Source organism: Dreissena polymorpha, chromosome 1 (genome assembly GCF_020536995.1).
Source record: "Dreissena polymorpha isolate Duluth1 chromosome 1, UMN_Dpol_1.0, whole genome shotgun sequence".
In the NCBI taxonomy this organism is placed as follows: domain Eukaryota; kingdom Metazoa; phylum Mollusca; class Bivalvia; order Myida; family Dreissenidae; genus Dreissena; species Dreissena polymorpha.
This window is the reverse complement of record NC_068355.1, coordinates 171,658,485-171,680,304: the sequence shown is the minus strand read 5'-3', so window position 1 is coordinate 171,680,304 and position 21,820 is coordinate 171,658,485. Positions and strand designations below refer to the sequence as shown.

General features: G+C 32.9%; 2 protein-coding genes across 3 annotated transcripts in view; both read right to left on the bottom strand.

The window, feature by feature from the left end:
- LOC127861008 (hemoglobin-3-like) overlaps positions 1–21,820 on the bottom strand; it is a 370,059-nt gene that overhangs the window by 46,796 nt on the left and 301,443 nt on the right. The window lies entirely within an intron of this gene.
- LOC127861083 (hemoglobin-3-like) lies at positions 6,857–19,941 on the bottom strand. 2 transcript variants are annotated; one of them, XM_052399452.1, is made up of 4 exons: positions 19,811–19,941; positions 9,203–9,334; positions 8,811–9,036; positions 6,857–7,135 (listed from the first exon to the last, which is right to left on the bottom strand). In XM_052399452.1, exons 1-4 carry the CDS (start codon positions 19,885–19,887, stop codon positions 6,986–6,988), a joined length of 585 nt encoding a protein of 194 aa, XP_052255412.1. In that variant the 5' UTR covers positions 19,888–19,941; the 3' UTR covers positions 6,857–6,985. The 2 variants fall into 2 exon arrangements, with proteins under 2 accessions (XP_052255412.1, XP_052255422.1); XM_052399462.1 differs by lacking the exon at positions 19,811–19,941 and adding an exon at positions 18,172–18,379.

Below are 21,820 nucleotides of genomic sequence, written 5' to 3'. Positions count from 1 at the left end.
GGAGGCGACGTCATTGAAGATTTAACAGTCGTATGACAATAATATCATCACTGACTAGATTAGAAAGATATTGTTTCTTTTTTTTTCAAATATTTTTATTTTTCAACGTAAATACACGAATCCAAATACATACATATCAAATACACATTGATGTAAATATTTGAATAAAAAAGTTACCAACTCAATTAAGAAGTCAGCAACCTGAATACAAAAGATTGTAGACATATACCAAATATGTAATACTCATTTCACCCCATGACTCAAATCTCAACATTCTCAAAATTGTTCTTCTAAAACAAATTTGTGTAAACAGTAAGATAATTCACAAAACATTTTCTAAGATGTTAATTCAGCTTGAAACGATTTGTTTTTTCCTTAATCCAAAAAACCGCAACGTTCAAAGAACGTTAATTTCGCCACAAGAGGCTGTTTGTTCCCACAAACAACTGTAAACAATCAGATTACTAGGTATTTTTGTTTTAACGTTTTTTTTTATTATACTAAAGTTACTTTCCAGTTTTACGGCAGAAATGTAAACCTCTTAACAACATTTGTCATATATCTGTATATGTAAATGTTTCGATTAATTTTGATGATGATCGAGTGAAAAAAAAATCAACGTGGAAAACCACACAAAAGTGTATGATGGGAACCAAATACCACAACAAGTGTATTGTGGGAACAAAATACCACACAAACGTTTATGGTGGGAACCAAATACCACACAAAAAGTGTATGGTGGGAACCAAATACCATACAAAAAGTGTATGGTGGGAACCAAAAATAACGCAAAAAGTGTATGGTAGCAACTAAATACCACACATAAAGTGAATGGTGGGAACCAAATACCACACAAACAGTTTATGGTGGGAACCAAATACAACACAAAAAGTGTATGGTTTGAACCAAATACCACACAAAAAGTGTATGGTGGGGACCAACATTTAGAGTTGGTTCGCTGAGTGTAAACGACTAACTTTGTATATTACGCCTTGTTATGAAACACCAAGCAAAATTGTACCGTAATATTATAGCTTGTAGATAACACTTCGCTATATCTCTAAAATTCATGGATGATCTATGTAGTGTCGTTTAATCATCTAACTCGAATTTACGTATAATCTTCTTCAATGACCGATAAGCTACCCATTTCAGAATTTGCATGATCGTCCGCGAACACGTCATTATGTGGTGTCTTATACGAAGTACGTGTGTCAATGCGTTTAATACATGTGTTTCTTTCAGAGGTGCTTCGTTCAAATTACAACTACTATAAATTTTTATAAATGCTGTATCGTTCCGTGAAGCCAGGAGTAACCATGTCCTCTTCAGTCCTTTGAATACTCACATTTGTAAACCACAAAACGGTTATAACATATCAGTGAAACAATATATGAGCTATATAACCTTCTATATAAGCGTTCAATCACAATCCAGCTCGAACATAAGCGACGAACATTTTGAGTGGTTCATGTTTACAGGTTGACAATGCAAGTCTCTGTATGTAAATATGAATATAAATTATATCAAACAATTTAATGATGAAAATCAAAGTAGATCACGACCATATTAACTCATAAAAATGCGCCTGTGTGTTGCCTTCATTGGATGACCATTTATTTTCAGTTTTTGCATATGTACATAAGCTACACACAAGCGTAGAATTATCATTTGGTAAACTAATAGCTTCAAAATTGAATTACGAAGTCAAAATGGTTTCATTTAACGCATTTTGGCTGTTTTAATGATAATTATGTTGTTTATACATGTACTGCATATCATCTGTGCAGTAGTCAAATTTTAACAAAGGGCTTATAACAGTTATATTTAGAAGTGTACCAATAATAGATTTTTAACAAATGCAAACGGCACTGAAACGCTATAAATTGTTCAATGTTAAATGTTCTAATCGTTGAAGACAAAGGTTAAAATCCAGCAAGAAATTATTGGAAAACTATTTGTTTTGATTAAATGTATGTCAAAACATACGCGACTTAAAAATATAAGTCCTGAAAACATACTACCTAAAATCGTTACATAAAATATGTCACTTCAAAATACCTTAAAATGTGCATCGGTGCCACCTCATGTTCTTAGCACCATTTCCTCGGCATTTGCTCCATCTCTTTTGAAAGAATGCACAATTATCATTAAGATCGGCAAGATGCCAATGTGTGTGTGTGCGTGTGTGTGTGCGCGTGCGTGTAAGTGCGTGTGTGTGTGTGTGCATGAAACAACGTGTACATGTTCAAAGCAATCATTAGTTAGATATTTGAACGGGTAGGAATTCGCTCGTCACACACGCAAATACATCGATTTGCTTTACAATTTTCTTCAATGCAACAACTTATAAAGGTCCTAAGGTGTCCAAAAAGCTTGTGATTGTATGTTTCTGTGGATTAATTAATCGTCGCTGAATTTCACTAAATTGCTCGTTTTTTTTTTAAATATTGCGAAATATGTTGAAAAGACAACCATATAAAACCCACTCACTCTGTAGAATTATCCGTGAATTTTAAAATCATCCGTTTCTCAGCGCCACCTCTGAAGTTGAATTGGCTCATTTATTAATGCATCTCAAACGAGGTGGCGCCTGTGATTAACGTCCGTGTTTATTGCAAGTTCTTAGGAAAAACAGGCAAGAGTTTGTACAATTGCCAGGAAATAAAATGATCTGGTGTGCCCCCACTGGGTGCGTTTAGAAGAGGAAGAACACTGAGAATACTGAAGTTGAGGGAGCAGGTTGCAACTCTTCGTCCCCCGCGTGGCGTTTAGAGCAGGCAACGAGATTTCAACTAGGAATGCTATAACAGTTAAGCGATTTAAACTAGTATTTTGTTAGCAAATAGTTTTACTAGTAAAACGTTACTGTTTAACTGAAATCAAGTATAGCAAAATCTGCTATTTGGTACATTCTGATTGATTTGCACTGCCTTTGACTCGAGCTTTATAATCTGTCTTAAATCTTGTTCATGCAAACATTTAGGAAACAATTAATTGTAAACGCCACATGTTCATATCCATACAGTTGTTTTATTACATGCTGATGTTTTCTGTTATGTCTGTTAAGACAATATTTAAGCATTAATTTTATGAAAGCATCATGCGCAAAGCACATACATGTGGGTGTTTGATTACAGAAATATTTTTGTTAAATGTGCAAGCATTCAGATAAATGTTGCCACATTAATTTTATGTCATTTCTTCATCGGTTAAACCAAGTTGAAACTGTATAAACCAACAGAAGAATAAATACTTAAATAATGTCCTGTTTTAAAGGTGTCGTAACTTACAACGAAAAGGTCAAGGTCAAACGGAACGCATGTTAACCTGTTTGATCTAAGGGGGTGTTCAAAGTGATCAAACCGAATGTAAAAAAAACAGCATTAAAAGGACCTTTTCACAGATTTGGGCATTTATTGAAGATTGTCATTAAATACTTTACATTGATAAATGTAAGCATGGATCTAAAAGGCTCCAGTAAAAAAAAATTATATTAAAGAAAAAAAGTAACCCTCAACTGGGTTCGAACCACTTACCCCTGGAGTAAAATTATATCGCTTAGACCACTCGGTCATCCATGCTCATCTCATACAAATAGTGATGTATTTTGTACTTTATGGGAGCAATCCTCGTAGTATCACAAAAAAAAACGACAACAACATAACTTCAAATTATTCAATCATTTCGCGTTGCGACGCTTTATAATTTTCAGGTTTTTAAATCGTCAAAGATGCATATTATGTATATTTTAAAGCTTGGTAAAAGTTCAGTATTATTATTGCCTAACAAATATCATAAATAAAACTAAAATTTGCGAATCAGAAATAATTTTAATTTAATTTTGTCAAATTACCAAAACGTGAAATGCTCCTTTAAATAAAACGTAAATTACTACAACTATTAAAACGGCGTAGTGTCCATTTACGTGGTATAATACTAAAAACACATTCCTACTGATAATGTTTGTGATATTCAATCACCTAAACTTGTTTTATTAGTAGCACAGCCCCATTAATATTTTTATGTAGGACTGCCCCTGGAATTTGTTCACGTCATTATGTCATTATGGATTTTTGTGACGTCATACGACCGACTTTCCCAGTTGTAATCTACATGCATAGGTCATTGGGTTTATAACGTTCCATTTTATTTAGATTTTCTCTCTGATAGGCGTTTCTTGTTTGATTTAATTATTTCTATTTTTTTAGCAGTCACATAAACAACCTAGCTATGTAATATGGAATTTTTACACCCATTATTGCTGCTTCTTCCTGTATTTGCGCAATGATTATCTGAGATATTAACTCATTATGCTATATTCTAAAATCTTTTCTATAAAGAAGGAATGTAGTTGACAATTGTTAATAGTTTTATTTGGTCGTTCGTCAAAAAGTTGTAACTCTGTTACTCTTATATCTTCAATGCAATTGAGTAATTAAATAGTAATACAAAAATATGACCTGCTGAAACAATTTGCCCGTTTTAGACTATCGTCGCACCATCTAGAAATTGAAGTTGGCAGATTCCAAGGTATTGATCGCGATCAGAGACTTTGTCGATGCTGCAATATGAACGTTGTTGAATCTGAGTATCACTTCCTACTTTGTTGTGACAATTATAGACACTTAAGACTGAAATTTATTGGACATATCTCTTGGCCTACCTTAAATTTATTCCAAACTACTTCCAAACTACTATGACATCGAAAAAAATAAATAAAATATTAGGAATTTGTAAATACCTAAAAGAAGCTATGTTATATAGAAATAATACCCTTACTGAACTATCTGTTCCTTAATCCAAAGTATATCAACGTTTCGTTACATAAATAAATTTTATGTATGCATGTATATTATGCTTGAATATGTATATATGTACTTTGTTGTGTGTGATGATACTACTTAACCGTTCTTTTTGTCTTTGCCATAATTATGTTGTAAATGGCTAAAGGCATGTTTTTATTGCCGATTGCCAATAAACTTTGAAACTTGAAACTAGTAATTAAATTGAATGCGTTTTAACTCCCTTTTATTATTGTTTATTTTGAGTTACAATGCTATGACGTTAACTTTATTTACACTTAAATGTATTATGAATATTGCTGGGCCAAGTGTGAGGTTGAGCGCTCTATAACCAGGTTTAAACCCCCAATGCTTTGCATTGACCGTTCGAATGCGGCGACCCCAGCTTTATTCATATTTTGTGTTTATGTTGGTTTGTATTGTGCTGTTTTGTGCTGTTTTGTACTGTTTGGGCAATCGGTCACTTGCCTTAAATAAAGGACCAACTAATTGTTTTTAATGAAAATTCAATACTGCTCCAGCAGCTTGAGTTTCACTTCTTTTAATTGTGGTACCTTTTTACAGACGTTTTGAATACTGGAGTTATTTAAAGCATAATTTGGGTTTAGCAGTTACACGGTACTTGTCATATTTGCAGCCTTGCGCTATGTATGCACCAAGTAATTGTGATATCATTATTAAAGAATACACACATATACAAGGCGTAAATCTCTGCATTTTGTCGGAAACGCTTTTTAACAGGTAGTAATCTCTCAGTATCACAATTGTTGCAGTTAGGATGTTAATATATTTAGTTTGTATACGCTCCCTTGCATGGATGTTTGTATTGAAATATATTAGTAACTTTGTCATGATATTAACAAGTAATTGATACTTGAACACATATACCGTAATTGAAAGCATGCATACGGTATCAATCGCGCTACTTGAGTGTTGTTGGAAGATTTTGGTAAACCTATTGATCATTCCAACCGTTTTTCAGTATTAAAACATAAAATCAATTTTTAAAGCATGAGTAAATCTTTTCACTGATACATTTTAAACGAGTATACTACAGATAAGAGTTTCTTAGACGTCCTTGGTTTGAAACCCATGGTAGGCACATTGTTAATTGTATCTCTTTTTTGTCTTGGGGTTGCCATGATTACGAATTACTCAATATAAAGTTCACAAAAAGAGGTCGTTGACTTCTTAAAAATTATTGTATGCCAGCACATTCAAAATATAAGAGTGCTTTAAACTGGAATCATGTTTTCCGTCTTAACTTCTGGTTGCTTGTCCAGGATATAGCTTAACATCTCTCATATATATAAACGTGAAAATTCATTTGTAAATATATTGAATATAAAGGAGGTACAGTGTACCATAGCTTTAACTTTTGATACCATAATGATAAGGTTATTGCCTTTTGTTAATGTTAAATAATATCACGGCCATCAGTGTTAACTTACTCATACTTTTCCTAGTTCAGCAAGTTTACCAGTGCTACGTAACGTTTTGATCCAAGTAATTCTTAGTCGAGTATGAAACATTTCGTTGTTGCACACTGTACACAAAACACGAATGTTTACATAGTTATTGTAGAGTAACATTAACCAGGCGTTGAGTGCCCGACACGCACTTACCATGTGAAGGTCACTCTTCAGTCTTTACGCACGCAAACCTCCTGAGCGATTGAAATTGATTAATTCACAACAATTCAATAGTATTTTACAGCTACACGAATAGCTGTTAACCATATGAGCTGAAAACTGATTAATTTAACAGTAAATGTGTCGCACACAGTCAACGGTGTACGATTTCATCGCGTGCAGTTTGTACAAACAAGGTTATTTAAATGCGACGGTCACTCGCTGGTACATTCTCTAATGTGTATAATATATCTCTCGTTCAACATACTACAAACTCTAATTAATAAGTTTCTGATCAGAAATAACTAAATAGTATGCGGTAGTCTGTAAGGGTTTTTAAAATAGCTATTCTAAAAAAATACTGAATCATCCAATGCACGATGTACATCAATACTTATTTTATTACAAATTACAAGCACATTTCATATTAAATGAGATTACACATTTTTTTATACATTAAACACCTGCAGTTCTATTCCGCACTGCAAGATTTGCACTATGCCAGTGGGCTCTCTACACTCAGTTGTCTATAAAATGTTTTTTCCGTTGTCATACTCCTTCTCCTCGGGACTGCAGCAAGGTCATGTGATCACGAATCACCGTGGAGATAACTGTCAACGTGGCTGTCCACGCACCTCGGGTGACGTCATCACATTGCGTCACTTCCTGAATGAACGTAGCGAACAGCGTAAATGCGTCCTGAAAGACCGATAGTGCCATGGATGAAAAAGATAAATATTCATATAAAACTATGTGCGTTAATGGAAAGATATGGAGATGACAGAACGATATGGTAACAAATCTTTTAGGTATGCTGCTGCCAAACTATGAAATGACTTTCCGGAAAACTTCAGGAAAGCATCATCTTTTAACCATTTCCGATCTCTAGTAAATACTTGGCATGGAGAAAACTGCTCTTGTTCCTCGTGCGATGTCACATAATTGTCTTTTCAATAGCCTTGGCAGCGATATACCTGGATTTCTGTTATTTCGTTATTTTGCTATGTTATGTTGCCAGCTTTTCTATGCTGCTCTGCTACTGTTATGTTGTTCTCTGTCGCTGCTAGTTTATAGTTCATAGATAGCTTAGCAAAGTCTAGAGCGATTAGTTGCATGCTCATAATAGATTTATTAGCATGCAATGCCTTAAATGCTTTACATGTGTTTGATTATATGTGCTAAATACTAGTCTTTATCATATGTCCTAAGTCATACTTGTACTAGCCTATGTCTATTTTGAATGTCCGGCTTAAACAATGTGCTATCTTTGTTTAAAGTGCATACATTCAATTATATGTATACTCTGTCTTGTGAGGTAGCTGCTGCTCAGTTCCTCACAAATCTAATTTGAGGGGATAGTCGATTTCTTACAAAAAATTTACTTGTCACACTGTTGTGTCCATATTCGTCTTTCAGTGTTTTACTCTCTTTCGTTAATGGCGGTTTTAACGGGGCCATTTCACGGTTTGGCAAATTGACAAAATTGAAAAAAGTTGTTTCATATTCGCAAATTTTCGTTTTTAGTTATGATATTTGTGAGGAAACCGTAAAACTGAACATTTACCATGCTTTAAAATAGCCTTTATATGCATCTTTTGACGATTGAAAAACCTGAAAATTATAAAGCGTTGCAACGCGAAACGATTTAATAAGTTAAAGAGTTCTGTTGTTGTCGTTATATTTTTGCGAAACTACGAGGATCGCTTATATAAAGTATAAAATACATCTTTCATTGTAAAAGGAAGAATGGCCGAGTGGTCTAATGCGCAGACTTTTTACTCAAGGACTCCAGGGGTCAGTGGTTCGAGTCCTGCTGAGGGTTACCTTTTTTTCGTTTTTTAAATTGTATTCTTGATTTTTTACTGGAGCTTTTAGGTCCAATGCTTACATTGATCGATATAAAGCATTAAATGACAAACTAAAAACATGCCAAAATCTGTCCAAAGGCCCCTTTAATACATATAGTCAGATCAGCAGCTACGGCACACATTTTAACTCTGTAATATTTGTATAATATTTGTATGTCAGGTTGTTTATGTTTAATATACATATATCCTACCTAGTACCTTCCCTCTTTGATCTACTACAAAAGCCATATATTAACATATATATAATATTGTCTGTGATGATACATGTATTATTTAGTTTGTTTGTCTTTACATTATCTTAACAGTGATTTTAACATGCTTTATGTGTGTGAATTTATATGTACTTGTAAGTCGGTTTAAAAAGCTCATTAGAGCTTATGTTACTTGTTTGTGTATCCGACTTTGTAAATAAAATTTACTTGACTTGACTTAACATGTAAAACAATATTAATCGCACTGTTCACTAGCTTTATATGTCTGAAGTAAACAAAGTAATCTAACAATACCTGGAATTCATTTACGGTTATCCGCCGCCGGAAATGGTTTTCTGTCATCTTGTGGATGAGAACCGTAAGACATTCCACGTCATCCAAGTTATCCACGAATGACGTAATTCCGTGTTTAAAGTTCAGCATATGCGCACGCAGCTTGGGTGAGCTGCGTATGGCGCCAAAATCCATACCATCAAATGTCTTGAAATATGCCAGAATGGAGGGGTATGTTTTGAACAGCCTGCGCAAATGAAAAAAAGAAACACGAATTGTCCGCTTTAAACCCCACCACAATTGCGATCTGATAAAACAGAGAACAAAATGCATCACTGAAACAACAGATTCATTCACAATAAAGCACTCCTGCCTTCGGTGACCCCACTTATTGTTACTTTTATAGCATGTACCTGATGAAGAACTCGACGCCATGTGTCTTCCACTCGGAGCCCAGTTTCCCCCAGCTCTCCCTCACAACCTCCTTTTGGCGCCATGTTAGGCCCGTCACGGGGTTAGCGGGTTCACTCATTGAAAACGATGTGCTTTAAGAAATAAAAATTAAAAAATACAAAAAATAAGTTAACTACCGAATCGTGTTATTTCTGCGTGCAGAATGCTTGAGCTGTTATATCATCTTTAACATGAACGATTTTTTGCGTTTGTAATATGGATGACATCATATCATATCAATTCGTGTCGAATCAAGCTAGCAACAACACACATAAACTGAACATAGAGAATGATTTGAAATGAGCAATAAACGATGATTTCATCAATCAATTTAACTGTCGTAATTTTCAAAATTTAAATAAAGTCTCTACACAAGAGTGTGCGTTTGAGGTTACATTAAATATTTATTTATCACTGTATTAGTATTCACATATAATAAACGAAACCATATTGTAAATAAATAAAAAATACATAAAATTACTATTAAGAGGTAAACGTCCAAGCAAATAGTTGTTACCGAGGTGTAATTGACATTGACTTAGCGAGAGAAGGTCACGGGTTCTATCCCCATTATTGGAGCGTTTTTTTTTTATCTCCTTCAAAGACACCAAGTACTGGTTCTAACCCCTATAAACGGACTCGAGAGCGCTTAAGGACTCCGATGCAATGGAGCTTAAATAAAATAGGCTTTAACTAAATAATTGTTGCATTACAATTAACAAGGGATATACAATGTATACCCATGTGTATTTATAGACAAGTCTATATCCTAATGTATTAACATTACGTCTTCTCTGGCATACTTGTTATACGATGTTTATTCATAAATTATTATTATAAAAAGGAAAGATCATACTTTTATATACCGTATAACTCATTAATTTGCAATTATGGTACATTATATTCATTTAAAATACATCATGCACATTATACGTTAAAAAGTTTATAGTGTACAATGCATTATTTCATACGTAAATCCCACCACTTGCATCTACAAATCTTAAATTTCCACTTAATATACCTTACATAAAAATAGGTAAACCGCAACACAGACAGCGAAATATATTGTTGGAGAGAAGCGGCAGATTTGTATAAGATATTGGGCTTTACATACTATTGTGTTGTTTTTTATTTAGCCATATAATAACAAAAGCATAGGTAACCTGTCGTTTCCAGATCACATTTCCTATACAATACTTTACCTTAAGAAAATACACGTTCATGAAATGTATATCGTTTCTTTGTAACGAAAATCTAAATTTTGAAATTCAATATGCTGCTTCATTAATTTATTTGACATCATTAAAAGCAGCATGCAGCTTCTAATTGAATGACCTATCATATTAACTTCATAATAGCGATATCATACTTAAGACGTATTTGAAAGTAACGCCTTAATTTAATTCAACAGTGAAATTCAAACATAACAGAATTACACACAGCTAGAAAAGTATGTCTATACGACTGAAACTTAAAGCGATGTTAAAATTTTTCTATGTGCACATATGTATGCAAATACGTAAATATAAAAAAATGTCCCAGAGGTAAATATAGGAAAAAAGAAGACATAAATATATATAACAGTTTCCTCCACCAATACTATAAATAAAAAGCGGCATAACTTTTACCCCAGATTATTGAATGAATCGATGTAGGGCTCATTGCCCGAATGTCATGGGTTTAAGTAAAGCTTATATTGTTTTAAGTGAAACGTTTTGGACTGTTCATCACAAATTCTTCAAGAATGATATACAATTAATTTAACTCCTTAATTTATATTTTATATCGTTTATTCTATTTTTTCCTTTATTATATTATATACTTGAAGTGAACATTACAAAATTAAAGAATCTCTCAATACAAATAGTATCAGAATACAAATGACTAGCTTTATGCCTCAAAATTTATAAATAATTTATTCTATTTTTTCCTTTATTATATTATATACTTGAAGTGAACATTACAAAATTAAAGAATCTCTCAATACAAGTAGTATCAGAATACAAATGACTAGCTTTATGCCTCAAAATTTATAAATAATTTAAAACACAAATTTTACATTTCATGTACACATGAATTTGGAATATTAACAAAATAATTTAGCCGAATTAGCGTCACGAACAAGACACAAAACACTAAGTGACATCGTGCATTTAAGTTTAGGCTATCGGTTAAAGTCGCATTGTGGCTGGTCTATGCATGAATATATACCTATGTCTTCAGATATGCATATCAATAATTCACGACATGTATTATCTTAATTAACAATCGGCTACGCATTTTAATGGAATATTCATGATGACAAAGTTATATCTTTTTTGTCATTATTGTAACAAACAGAGATTAAGTTTTGCTCATTTGAAGTATTGTTGTGTCTTCATCGCGAAAATTTAACTTGGCATTTGTGTGTAGTCGGGGGCTTTTAGCTGTCATAGTCACGTATGTTTTACATGCGATAAAAATCAATACATTGATACTTTGGTTTTGAATTTGATGTTTTGTTTACCAATTCATCTAACTGATTGCGCTTAAGTAAAGTGTACCAAAATATCAGTTGTATTCAGGTTTTCATTATTAGTTGAAATTGTATCCAGTAAGGATGCCACTACCATCGCATGTCACAAATTTTATTTAAGAAAAAAGCGAAAAAGCGGACTCAACAAAAAAGATACATAGTAAAGGGAATTGTTACTTTGTTATCAATAAGCAGTAAGACCGGATAATTACATACACAGCCTAACATACACATGCAAATCTATGAAATTATATGTATTATTAATTATGCGTTTATATCATGAACATAATATGGTCTCTTATGTTTAAAAAGTAAGCGATCATCAAATACTTTCGGTTTTTAAAGAGCGTGTTTTTTTCAGTTATAAAATTTAACCGCTTATTTATCCGCAGTCAGTCTTCTGGAATATGGAGCAAAGAGCAATAGTCAACTCCTTTTTGTCATGATCATTGAGTCAATATGTATGGCTTTTAATCAGCAATGTTGAATGAACAAGTTAGAGATAAGCAGAGCGCATTTCCATTACTGAAATTTGCTCTTTCAGTTTTAAAGATAGATTAGGGTTAATGTTAGCATATGCAAATTTCACGCGATTGGCTCACCAATAATTATAAACTTTTTATATTGTAATTGATACTTTTTTAAATGTTTAAGTGTCGAGTATTATGGCGATTAATATAAAAATTGCGTTTTTGCTCCTTAAACAATAATGTTATTCTTGGTACATATTTGACAACAAATTCCGACACGGAGCTTATCCATTAAAGTTTTAATTTATCAGCACAGAAAACATACTTAACATGAATGAGTAATTTCATGTTATAAACAAACCTGTTTAAATCCAATGTGGTATATAAAATGTCTGTCAAATTCCGTTATATTAAACATACAATACGTGAACAAATGTGTTGATATTTAATATTCCAAACGCATACACCAGCGGCTGTACTTTCGCACGTCTAAGTAACAGTGTCTATCATCACCACCGGAAATAGATTACCAGCGAAGCGAAAGTAAACAAACCAACCATGGAGGGCAGTCAGTATTTACCTAGAATATCTAATAATAACTCGCTCCTGGATAACCAGTGCGTGTTAGGCATCTTACAGAAAGACTAATATGTTTAAAAATGTGTATCTATCTTGCAATTCGTATTGATAAAGCATTATTTACACAAATTTATGACTGTTTGGTACCGGGTTGAATTGAAACAGCTTTTTTTTCATGATTACATGGTTTGCCATCGGGTATGGAGTTGATTTCCTATTCTTATAGGCAATATATACCATCTTAACGCTATTTCTTGTCTTGGTTTAATTATTGTTCGTGGAAATCTTAAATTAAAATAACTGTAGTGTACGGCGAATAGTTGTTTATGGCAAAAGTTGTGTATGGTGAATAGTTAAAGTGATGTACGGCGAATAGTTGCAGCGTATTGGCCAAAGTTGTAGCAAATTAAAATGATTTTAAGAAAATATTTTTTCAATGTACATATATTTTCTTAAAGTCGGACTTTTGCCCTTTTTAGTGATGTATAAATCTTAATTTTAAACTTTGTTTTAGATCCCCGAATTAATACGCAAACACAGCACATGTGCTGAAATTATAACAATGGCGACGCCATGTGCGTTTGCGGTTGAACGCTACAACGCTGTGAACAGAAAGTCAGTTGAGTTCCAATAATTACACGAGTTGCATATCAAATCCTGATTGAAATCCACTTGTAAGTAAATATTTTATCGATTCATCTTGATTTTAAAACATATCTACGATGAAATACACTAGAATCCTATTAAACTAAAATACGGACTGAACAAAAGGTCGATCGATTTATCATACCACTGCATTGATATCTGTCTGATATATAGAGAATAACAGGTTACTGACTGATCTTTTAGTTATATATCAGACAAGGTTAAGAATAATATAACGGCGAGGCTTGCCGAGCTGTTATTTTATTCGCGCCGAGCCTGATATTTTACAAAAAGATAAGGCAGTAACCTGTTTTTCTGTTTATCATACCTCGGCTCGAATAAAATAACGGCTCGGCAAGCCTCGCCGATATATTATTCTAAGCCTTGCCTGATATATTACAAAAAGATCAGGCAGTAACCTGTTATTCTCTATGTAGCAGGTGCCCGTAATACAAAACATCTTTTAAATATCAACAATGAATCAGACGTATTCTTCTGCCATAAACGGTCTCATCGTAAAGAGAATAATTGTATTTATTTGTTTTATACCAAGGTGGTCACGTATTTGCGAAACTTTCATTTATTTTCCCTTGCAATCTCAAAACTATTTGCCGTACACAATTTAATTTTATTTTGCTATACGCCGTACACGTCAGGTTCTATTCGCAGTACACAACGAAGTTTATATTTTAGCCAAACATTTGCATGCTAACTAGATTTTTGGGCTGAAGCTTGCAAAAACCAATAGTTTTTATAATTATATTTGCACACCATTGACACATTCGGCAAAATTATTATATTTTCCTCAGACAAAAGGAAAAAAGATGTCCCAAATGAACTTAATTTTCGGTACCAGCTAGCTGATGATTTATCTATTTCAACACTCGAATGTATTAATAAAGAACTCCAACTACTAACGATACAAATTTGATATGTCCACTAATAATTTGTCACACAGTTTTTTGAAAACGTTCGCGATAAAAATTGTAAAACTTATTCTTTTCACGAGCACTACCTCTTGCGTGATGTTTACTTTCGCTTCGCTGGTTATCTATTTCCGGTGGTGATGATAGACGGTGAGAAAAGCACTATACGAGCGATCGCAGCTAACCGTAGGCAGAAGTCTTCACATGGTATCCACCCAAATATATTTGTGCCCTTGTCACGCTCGCTACAGCATACATTATCGAAATGTGAACTGTGGTTTGTAAACCCAAGAATATATACTCGCGAGATGAAGAGGGTTATTAACCATACTGCCACAATTCGACATTAACTCTAGATAAGAATGTAAATACAGTGCCAGCAATCACAAAGGTTGCTGATCACACAGCTTTTGTGCGCGTCTGTAATTGCCATGTATTAAGAGGGCGAATTTACGAACGTTTGGATTATTAAGCAGTTGATTAATATCATTTCGGGCGGTTTTTAGAAAATATAATCTCTGATTGATTCCCTTATATTTAGCTAGACGGGTATGGATATTTAATAATATGAGGCTAAGTTAGACAAGCACTTAGTGTTTTTTCACCCGAGCCTCAATTGTCTACATTTAACAAACACATGAGTCGCGTTTACACAAATAAGATATTAAATTTTATCAAAAATAATTTAAGCAATATCAATTAATGAAGGCGTATTTTATATCCTTTTCTGTGATTAAACTTTGATATCTTTTAGTTTTCGGACGCTTAAAAATAAAATTGTATCTATTTAAAATTAAGATACTTTAACAATATTCACAGATGTACTTTTTCGACAATTTAGAGACCCTATTAAAATATTCTTATTGCATCGACGTTATTTTTCTGTTTGGCGGCACTTGTCAAAATAATAGAGTTCGTTAGTAATTACCTGTTCATGGCGTATTAAATACTTCAAGGTATAAATACAATGCCATGTCATATTTCTGATGCGGTTTGGTACGTTTGGCATAAATTAAAAACCATTTTATATATGTGGTGCTGTTTTAAAGGAAGGTTGAACTCTGACCACAAAATGTTAATATTATCACTTAAAATTCTGTAATATGACCCTCAAAAAGCAATCAGTATAATTATACATGACAGTTGTCACACAGGTTATACAAAACAAACACATTCAATTAAGCTTATTTATCTTATATCTTCCTAACAACCATCATTTCAACTAAGTAACAACGTTAAGCATGCGGGTGAATAATTATCTAACGTATGTGTATGTATTTTGAAGTTTATGAGGTCCTTCCGCGTCGGGTGCTGCATTAATTATAAAGCAAAGTTAACACTTCATTGACTTTTTGCAATCATTTGCCAGGTAAAATGACCATCATCATAAGGTTGTAAATGTAAACACAGTTGCAATGTTTCAACGGATCAACGCAAATTGTATGAATTTAGGTGAAATGTAACCGTCATAAAATTAAGATTCGTAACTTAAAAGTGAATTATGAGTGTACGTAATAATCGTGTTACAAAATATAATTGTATGGGCTAAAAGAGTGTGTCCGAATACGTTTTTTGTTAAAGTTTGCTTATGTTAATTCTTATAAGGGTCTAAGAGCAAAATTCAGTAAGTGAATAAAGGTTTCAGGTTTCAAGATTTTATCTATTTTAGTCTTAATGGGTGTTGCTGAAGTTTTGCTGATTTTTTTCATCTAATATATATATCTACAAATACTATATGAAAAATGAAATAAAAATATCGGGTCACCGGCCTTGTTTTGATTTTATTCACCATTATATAACATGTACTTTTTCAATAAAACTGAAAAATCTCTAATTGCATAAAAATAATTAATAACCTATGAAATTGGCAACATGTAGATATTATCTAAGCTAAGATACATCATGTACCATTTAATTAAACGACACACTACCAATAAAATGGAGTACACAAGTTAAATTTTTAGATTTTTTTTTATAAATTTTTATGTCAACCAAAAAAACGTCATTTTTTTACTTGTGTAACCACATAAATGGATTTTTTGCTGTCTTATAAAATTCTGCGAAACTGCTAAAAAACTTTATGTACGTATTGTCATCATAAAACACAAATAAAAAATGGGGTCACCGCACTTTTTACAGATATTTTTTTGTTTTAACAGTCCCTACCGTCTACGACAAATTTCATAAAATACAGAAATTAGGCAAAACCCAAGTACCGGTACATAGATTGTTAGAAATATGCATAAACATTAAAAATTGTTTACAATCTTAATTGGGATAACAAAAGCTTACCAAGAGATATTAATAAATAAACAATATTTCATCACAAAATACAGACCATACAGTATCAAACTCGACCTTAATCATGAATAACATACATGTACTTGTTCACAGATTTCAGCATGTTTTGAAGTTTGTGATTAAATGCTTTAAATTGATAAATGAAAACAACTGGAATAAAGAGCCCCAATATAAAACAATAATGAAATTAAAAAAAGAAAAAAAAGTAAAAAAAAAGTTAACCCAACCTGTGATCGAACCACTGACAATTGTATTATGAACCAACTCGGTCGTTTCTGATGTTACTTATAACACAAATATTGAGTTGTGATAATAGCATTATCGGTGTTTCTATAAATATATCCTCTGTTAAATAAACTGCCACAACACCCCTTATAACATAATACGGTGAAAGGCATGCTGATGCGGTCATTAGGGTTTAATGAACGTTTGCGGAGGGCGTAAGCAGACAGATGTTGACGATTTTCATCTTGAAGTTTCTAGTAAAAAATCTCGGTTTGTGTAAACACCCATTCGAAAACGTCCGATTAAGTAGACGGTATTTTGCATAGTCCGGCAAACCATGACTGGACAAACACAATAGACAATACCTTTTTTTATATAAAACAAAACTGTTCCAGAACATCATGACATAATTGCGTTTTAAAAAAAATCTTTAAAAATGAGTTACTAAAAGTAACATTAAAACAAAACTTATGTTAAAAAATAGCCATGGGTGCAGAGGAAAGAAAATACGTTTCGCCAGAGAATTTAAACAGTGAAATATTACATACAAAAGTAATACTTACACAATAAGGGGATACATCTTGTGAGAATAAATCTGATATATGTATAATAATAAAAAATACTAATCGTCGCAATAGTTGTTGCCATTTGCGTCCTTCATCGACAACATTTAACGTGACGTGACTTAATGCAAAATAAAAAATGACGCCAGAATCGTGGCTTTTTTGTGTGCTAACTGGTTATTTTACAACAATAATTGTGTCATGTGTAAATTTTACAAACCTACGAATGTGTAACGTCGGCTTAAAAATTAATAGCAATTCGTTTAAAGAAACTCACATAAATATCCAGTTCATATGTGCGATTTGACTACAACACAGTAAACAACGCTGTAATGAATGTTTTTATTGGTGTTGTTATTGTTTGTATTCAGTTGAAGATTTTAAATGTTTCAGCAGCAAAGCTGATATCGACATAAAAAAGCTTCAATATTTACAACGATTTTCATTTATCTCATAATTGACTAAATGCTGAATTATTTTTTGCTAATGATATACTGAGTCGCTATTTGAAAATGAAGTGTTTAGTTTCCAGCTTTACATACGTTTTACAAATTGTCAATTTACCAATCTGTTAATAGATAACGTTTAACTAATGTATAAGATTTTCACTTTGCCTATCTGTAAATAAATCACCTTTGACTCAAAATTTAAATACGTGAAAAGAGTACAGTAGATATACATTTATAATTAAAGATATATACATACCTTTAAAAAGAAATTTGTATCCCTTAAATAGTCAATTAATTCCGTTTGATGAAAATCACGTTAAACCGCTTGACCCACGTAGATATATAAGACATAGAAGGTGCTGTTTGTAGACGTAAAGCAAATGCAGAAATAGACGCAAGCAAACCAGCTGGCAGAAACGACCATGTGGTAAACAGCAACATACGTGTGTATCAATCCGCAACGCCCTGGTAATATTAACGTCAATCACTGGCTTGATAAGTGAACGCGGAACATAGATTAAAGATCAGGAGGGTAAAAATAACCGTCATTTGAATCAGCTCAACAAGAAATGTAAATGCGTCTCTTTCTTGCACAACGGGGTTCAATGCCTGTGCGTAACTTTTACTTTGGACTGGTTTTGGGGTTAGAGGAGACTTCCTTTAAACGGAAAATTCCATAAATTCGGAAAGTGTCGTGCCTGATTAGCATGTTCGGACAGCACATACTAATCTGGGACGACACTTACGAAAATGCACGAGTCCATGTTTTTTAAAGAGCGCAGCTCAAATTCATATAAAACGAGCAATCAAAAAGGTTGATGACCGAAAGTCCTTCAGCGTTGATAATTGAAAATCGTTATACGACGGCGACTTTAGTTGTGGACTATTAAATCAAAATTCATCAATAGATTTTTGGTATGCATGCATTAACGCAATATATCATGCATAACACACTCGCTTTTATGCACAGACAACTAAAAATACTCACACAGTATTTTTATTTCTTTAACAAGCTTAAAGAATCTAAACTATAAGTCAAAGTCTCACTCCTTAAATTAAATGTGCATTTTTTAAAAGTAGTCAATACGTTGTTACGGTTGAAAACGCTTAAAATTTTGAGGAGACAAAATAAACATGCATGCATCGAGTCACAGTTTGAATACGTTTTTTTTTGTAAATTATTTCTTGACTGCTGTATGATAATGAACAACATAATGAGATTAATTGTTGAAATTAGAATTAAGTCAGATTTAAAAGAATTGTTCATAGTAAATAATTTTACTGAAGTTTGCCTAACCAATGTTGCAACCAAAAATATTGAAGCATCGGAACTGACAAGGGATTAATTATAATAAAATGACTAAGATTCAAAAAGTTCAGGCACATATTGTTTCAACAGCAATTAAACATGGAATCTCTGCATACAATTCCGATGCTGCAATACCGCTGTAATGTGTTGACAGGCTGAGCATTTACGTATTGTTTACGTGTTGAAAATGATATTAAAACAAAACAAGCAAAATCGTCTCAAATAAGTCCAGCGAGCTCAAAGTGTTCTTATTTATACTGATGGTTACATTCGATTATATGTCTATTGTTTTCTTGAAATTTCTCCTTGTTTTTCCTGTTGGAATATGAGAAATATCATGTGTATATGTATTTCCCTGAACCAATCATTTTAATCAATGATTAATGATGTCGTATACTTGTACTCAAACTAAACATACATTTAAATATAATTTTTCAATGGATCAATTCAATTGCGAGTTCCATATCGATTAAAACATGCAAAAAAGTTCAGCAAACAAGTTTTTCAACACACTGAGACAAATAATATACAGTCAAATATTCAATAACTCATATCTAGCCATCCGCACAAAACGTATTCCACTTACCTGTAACACTCAATGAATTCCTGAACGTTTGTTTTCGCAATTGAGAGTGGAGCTTTCATAAGCAGTTTTTCCAACATACATCAGTTGCTACCAAAGTAAGTAAGTCTTAACAGCGCACGTTTGCATATTCGTGACGGGTTAAAAAGAGGAAGGTGAACAGTTAAGTCAGCCCAAACGTTTGAATAGTGAACAGCGTCTATATGGACTTTGGTTATCTACCAAAACGTGCTAAATTCAATTGTAGCCACGGTAAGTAGTTTGGTTGAAAGTTGTTAAATGAAATAAAGTTAATCCTCTCCTTAGGACCATATTTGCATAGCAAAAGTACTAAAGACGAACGAATTCAAATAAAACATCTGCATTTATTGAAGTAATAAAACTAAAGGCACCTTATCAGGATGAAATGTGTATAAATACTTGTTAGTATATAATTATATAAGGCAAGTTACTTATGGCCTATACAATACAGCACAATACATACAATATGACATAACAGAGTGAAGCATGGGTGTCCGCCGGGGAACGGCCAGTCACTGAGTGCAATACATTTGGGGTTTAAACTATTGGAATGGCGCGCCGACACTCAGAATTAGCCCAAAACTAATCAATGACACACATTTGTAAATAAACATTAACAACATAGCAGTATTACTCAAAACATAATTTGAATAAGATTAAATTTCTATTTAATTAAAACACGTTTTGATATGCACCATGCAACAGAGGAACAAAATAAAAACATTCTGATGAAAATTAATTGAATAGAATATAAATATCCAGTTAAATCCTTCGTGTGTACAAGATTTTAGAACCTATCGTCAAATAGAACTTATACAAGAAGCTATTGATTTTACCGTAGTATGAACACACACGTTGATTTCTATACCTCTAGTCTATCTTGTACCTTCATTGAAACAGTGAATGACAAAACGACTGATATATGAAAAAAATGAAACACCTTATAGGACATAAGTTCTCATAAACACCCGAATTTTTTGTACTTACGGCAACTGACAAATGCCTACACAATTCAGGATAATAAACACCATGCGTACAACATAGCACATCGGCACGAAAACAGTGTCTCGTCATGGAGTTAAGTCACGTTATCGCATGGCGTGCATAAGCCGAACTCATATGGGCCACGCTCTGTGAAAAGGGGGTTAAATGCATGGGCGTAAAGTGGCATCCCAGATTAGCCTGTGCAGTCCGCACAGGATAATCAGGGACGACACTTTGCGCATAAACTTGATTTTTGCAAAGAAGAGAATTTCTTGAAACGAAAAATATCATAAAAACGGAAGAGCACGGTACATATTAATTACTTATTATAAAATGGTGACACTACGATGTCGTGTCGTGTATTAACTAGCAATACATGTAGAGAATGCAGGGATCCGTGTGTGTTTTATGAGCAACGTGTAGCTATTTTATAATCAAGTAAAGGTCATACATTGACGTTTTAGTGACACCATATATTAATGTAGGTTTCATTTGACAACATATTAAATATCAAATAATATAGTCATTAAGTAAAAAAATGCATAATAAAAAATGTGCGGCAGGCTTAGGTTTACTTTTATTAATGTTTTGATTTCGTATGCAAAAAACAATTGTATTCAATGTTATTACCATGAACAAAATACTGTATATAATTTTGAACAATGCGAAATATTTGGAAAATAAAAATCAGTATATTATTAAGTTTCTTTGAGACTGGGAAACATCAGAATTAAAAACAATTATTGCGATAAATCAAAGTTTTGTGTTCAATAATAATCCAAAGTACCGGTACTGGGGCGAAAAATATCACAGTTGCTTGTACATATACATGTATAAAGTATAAGTATGATAAGCTAACTTGTTAAGCATCACATACAATAGCATAAGCTGTCTTCCTTGCGAGACATTATTTAAAGATAATATAACTTTTAATAAATAGTAAAGCCTGATTCTATTCCAGTTATCGGAGATAGACTTTTCAACAAGCCATTTGTAAATTCAAATGTC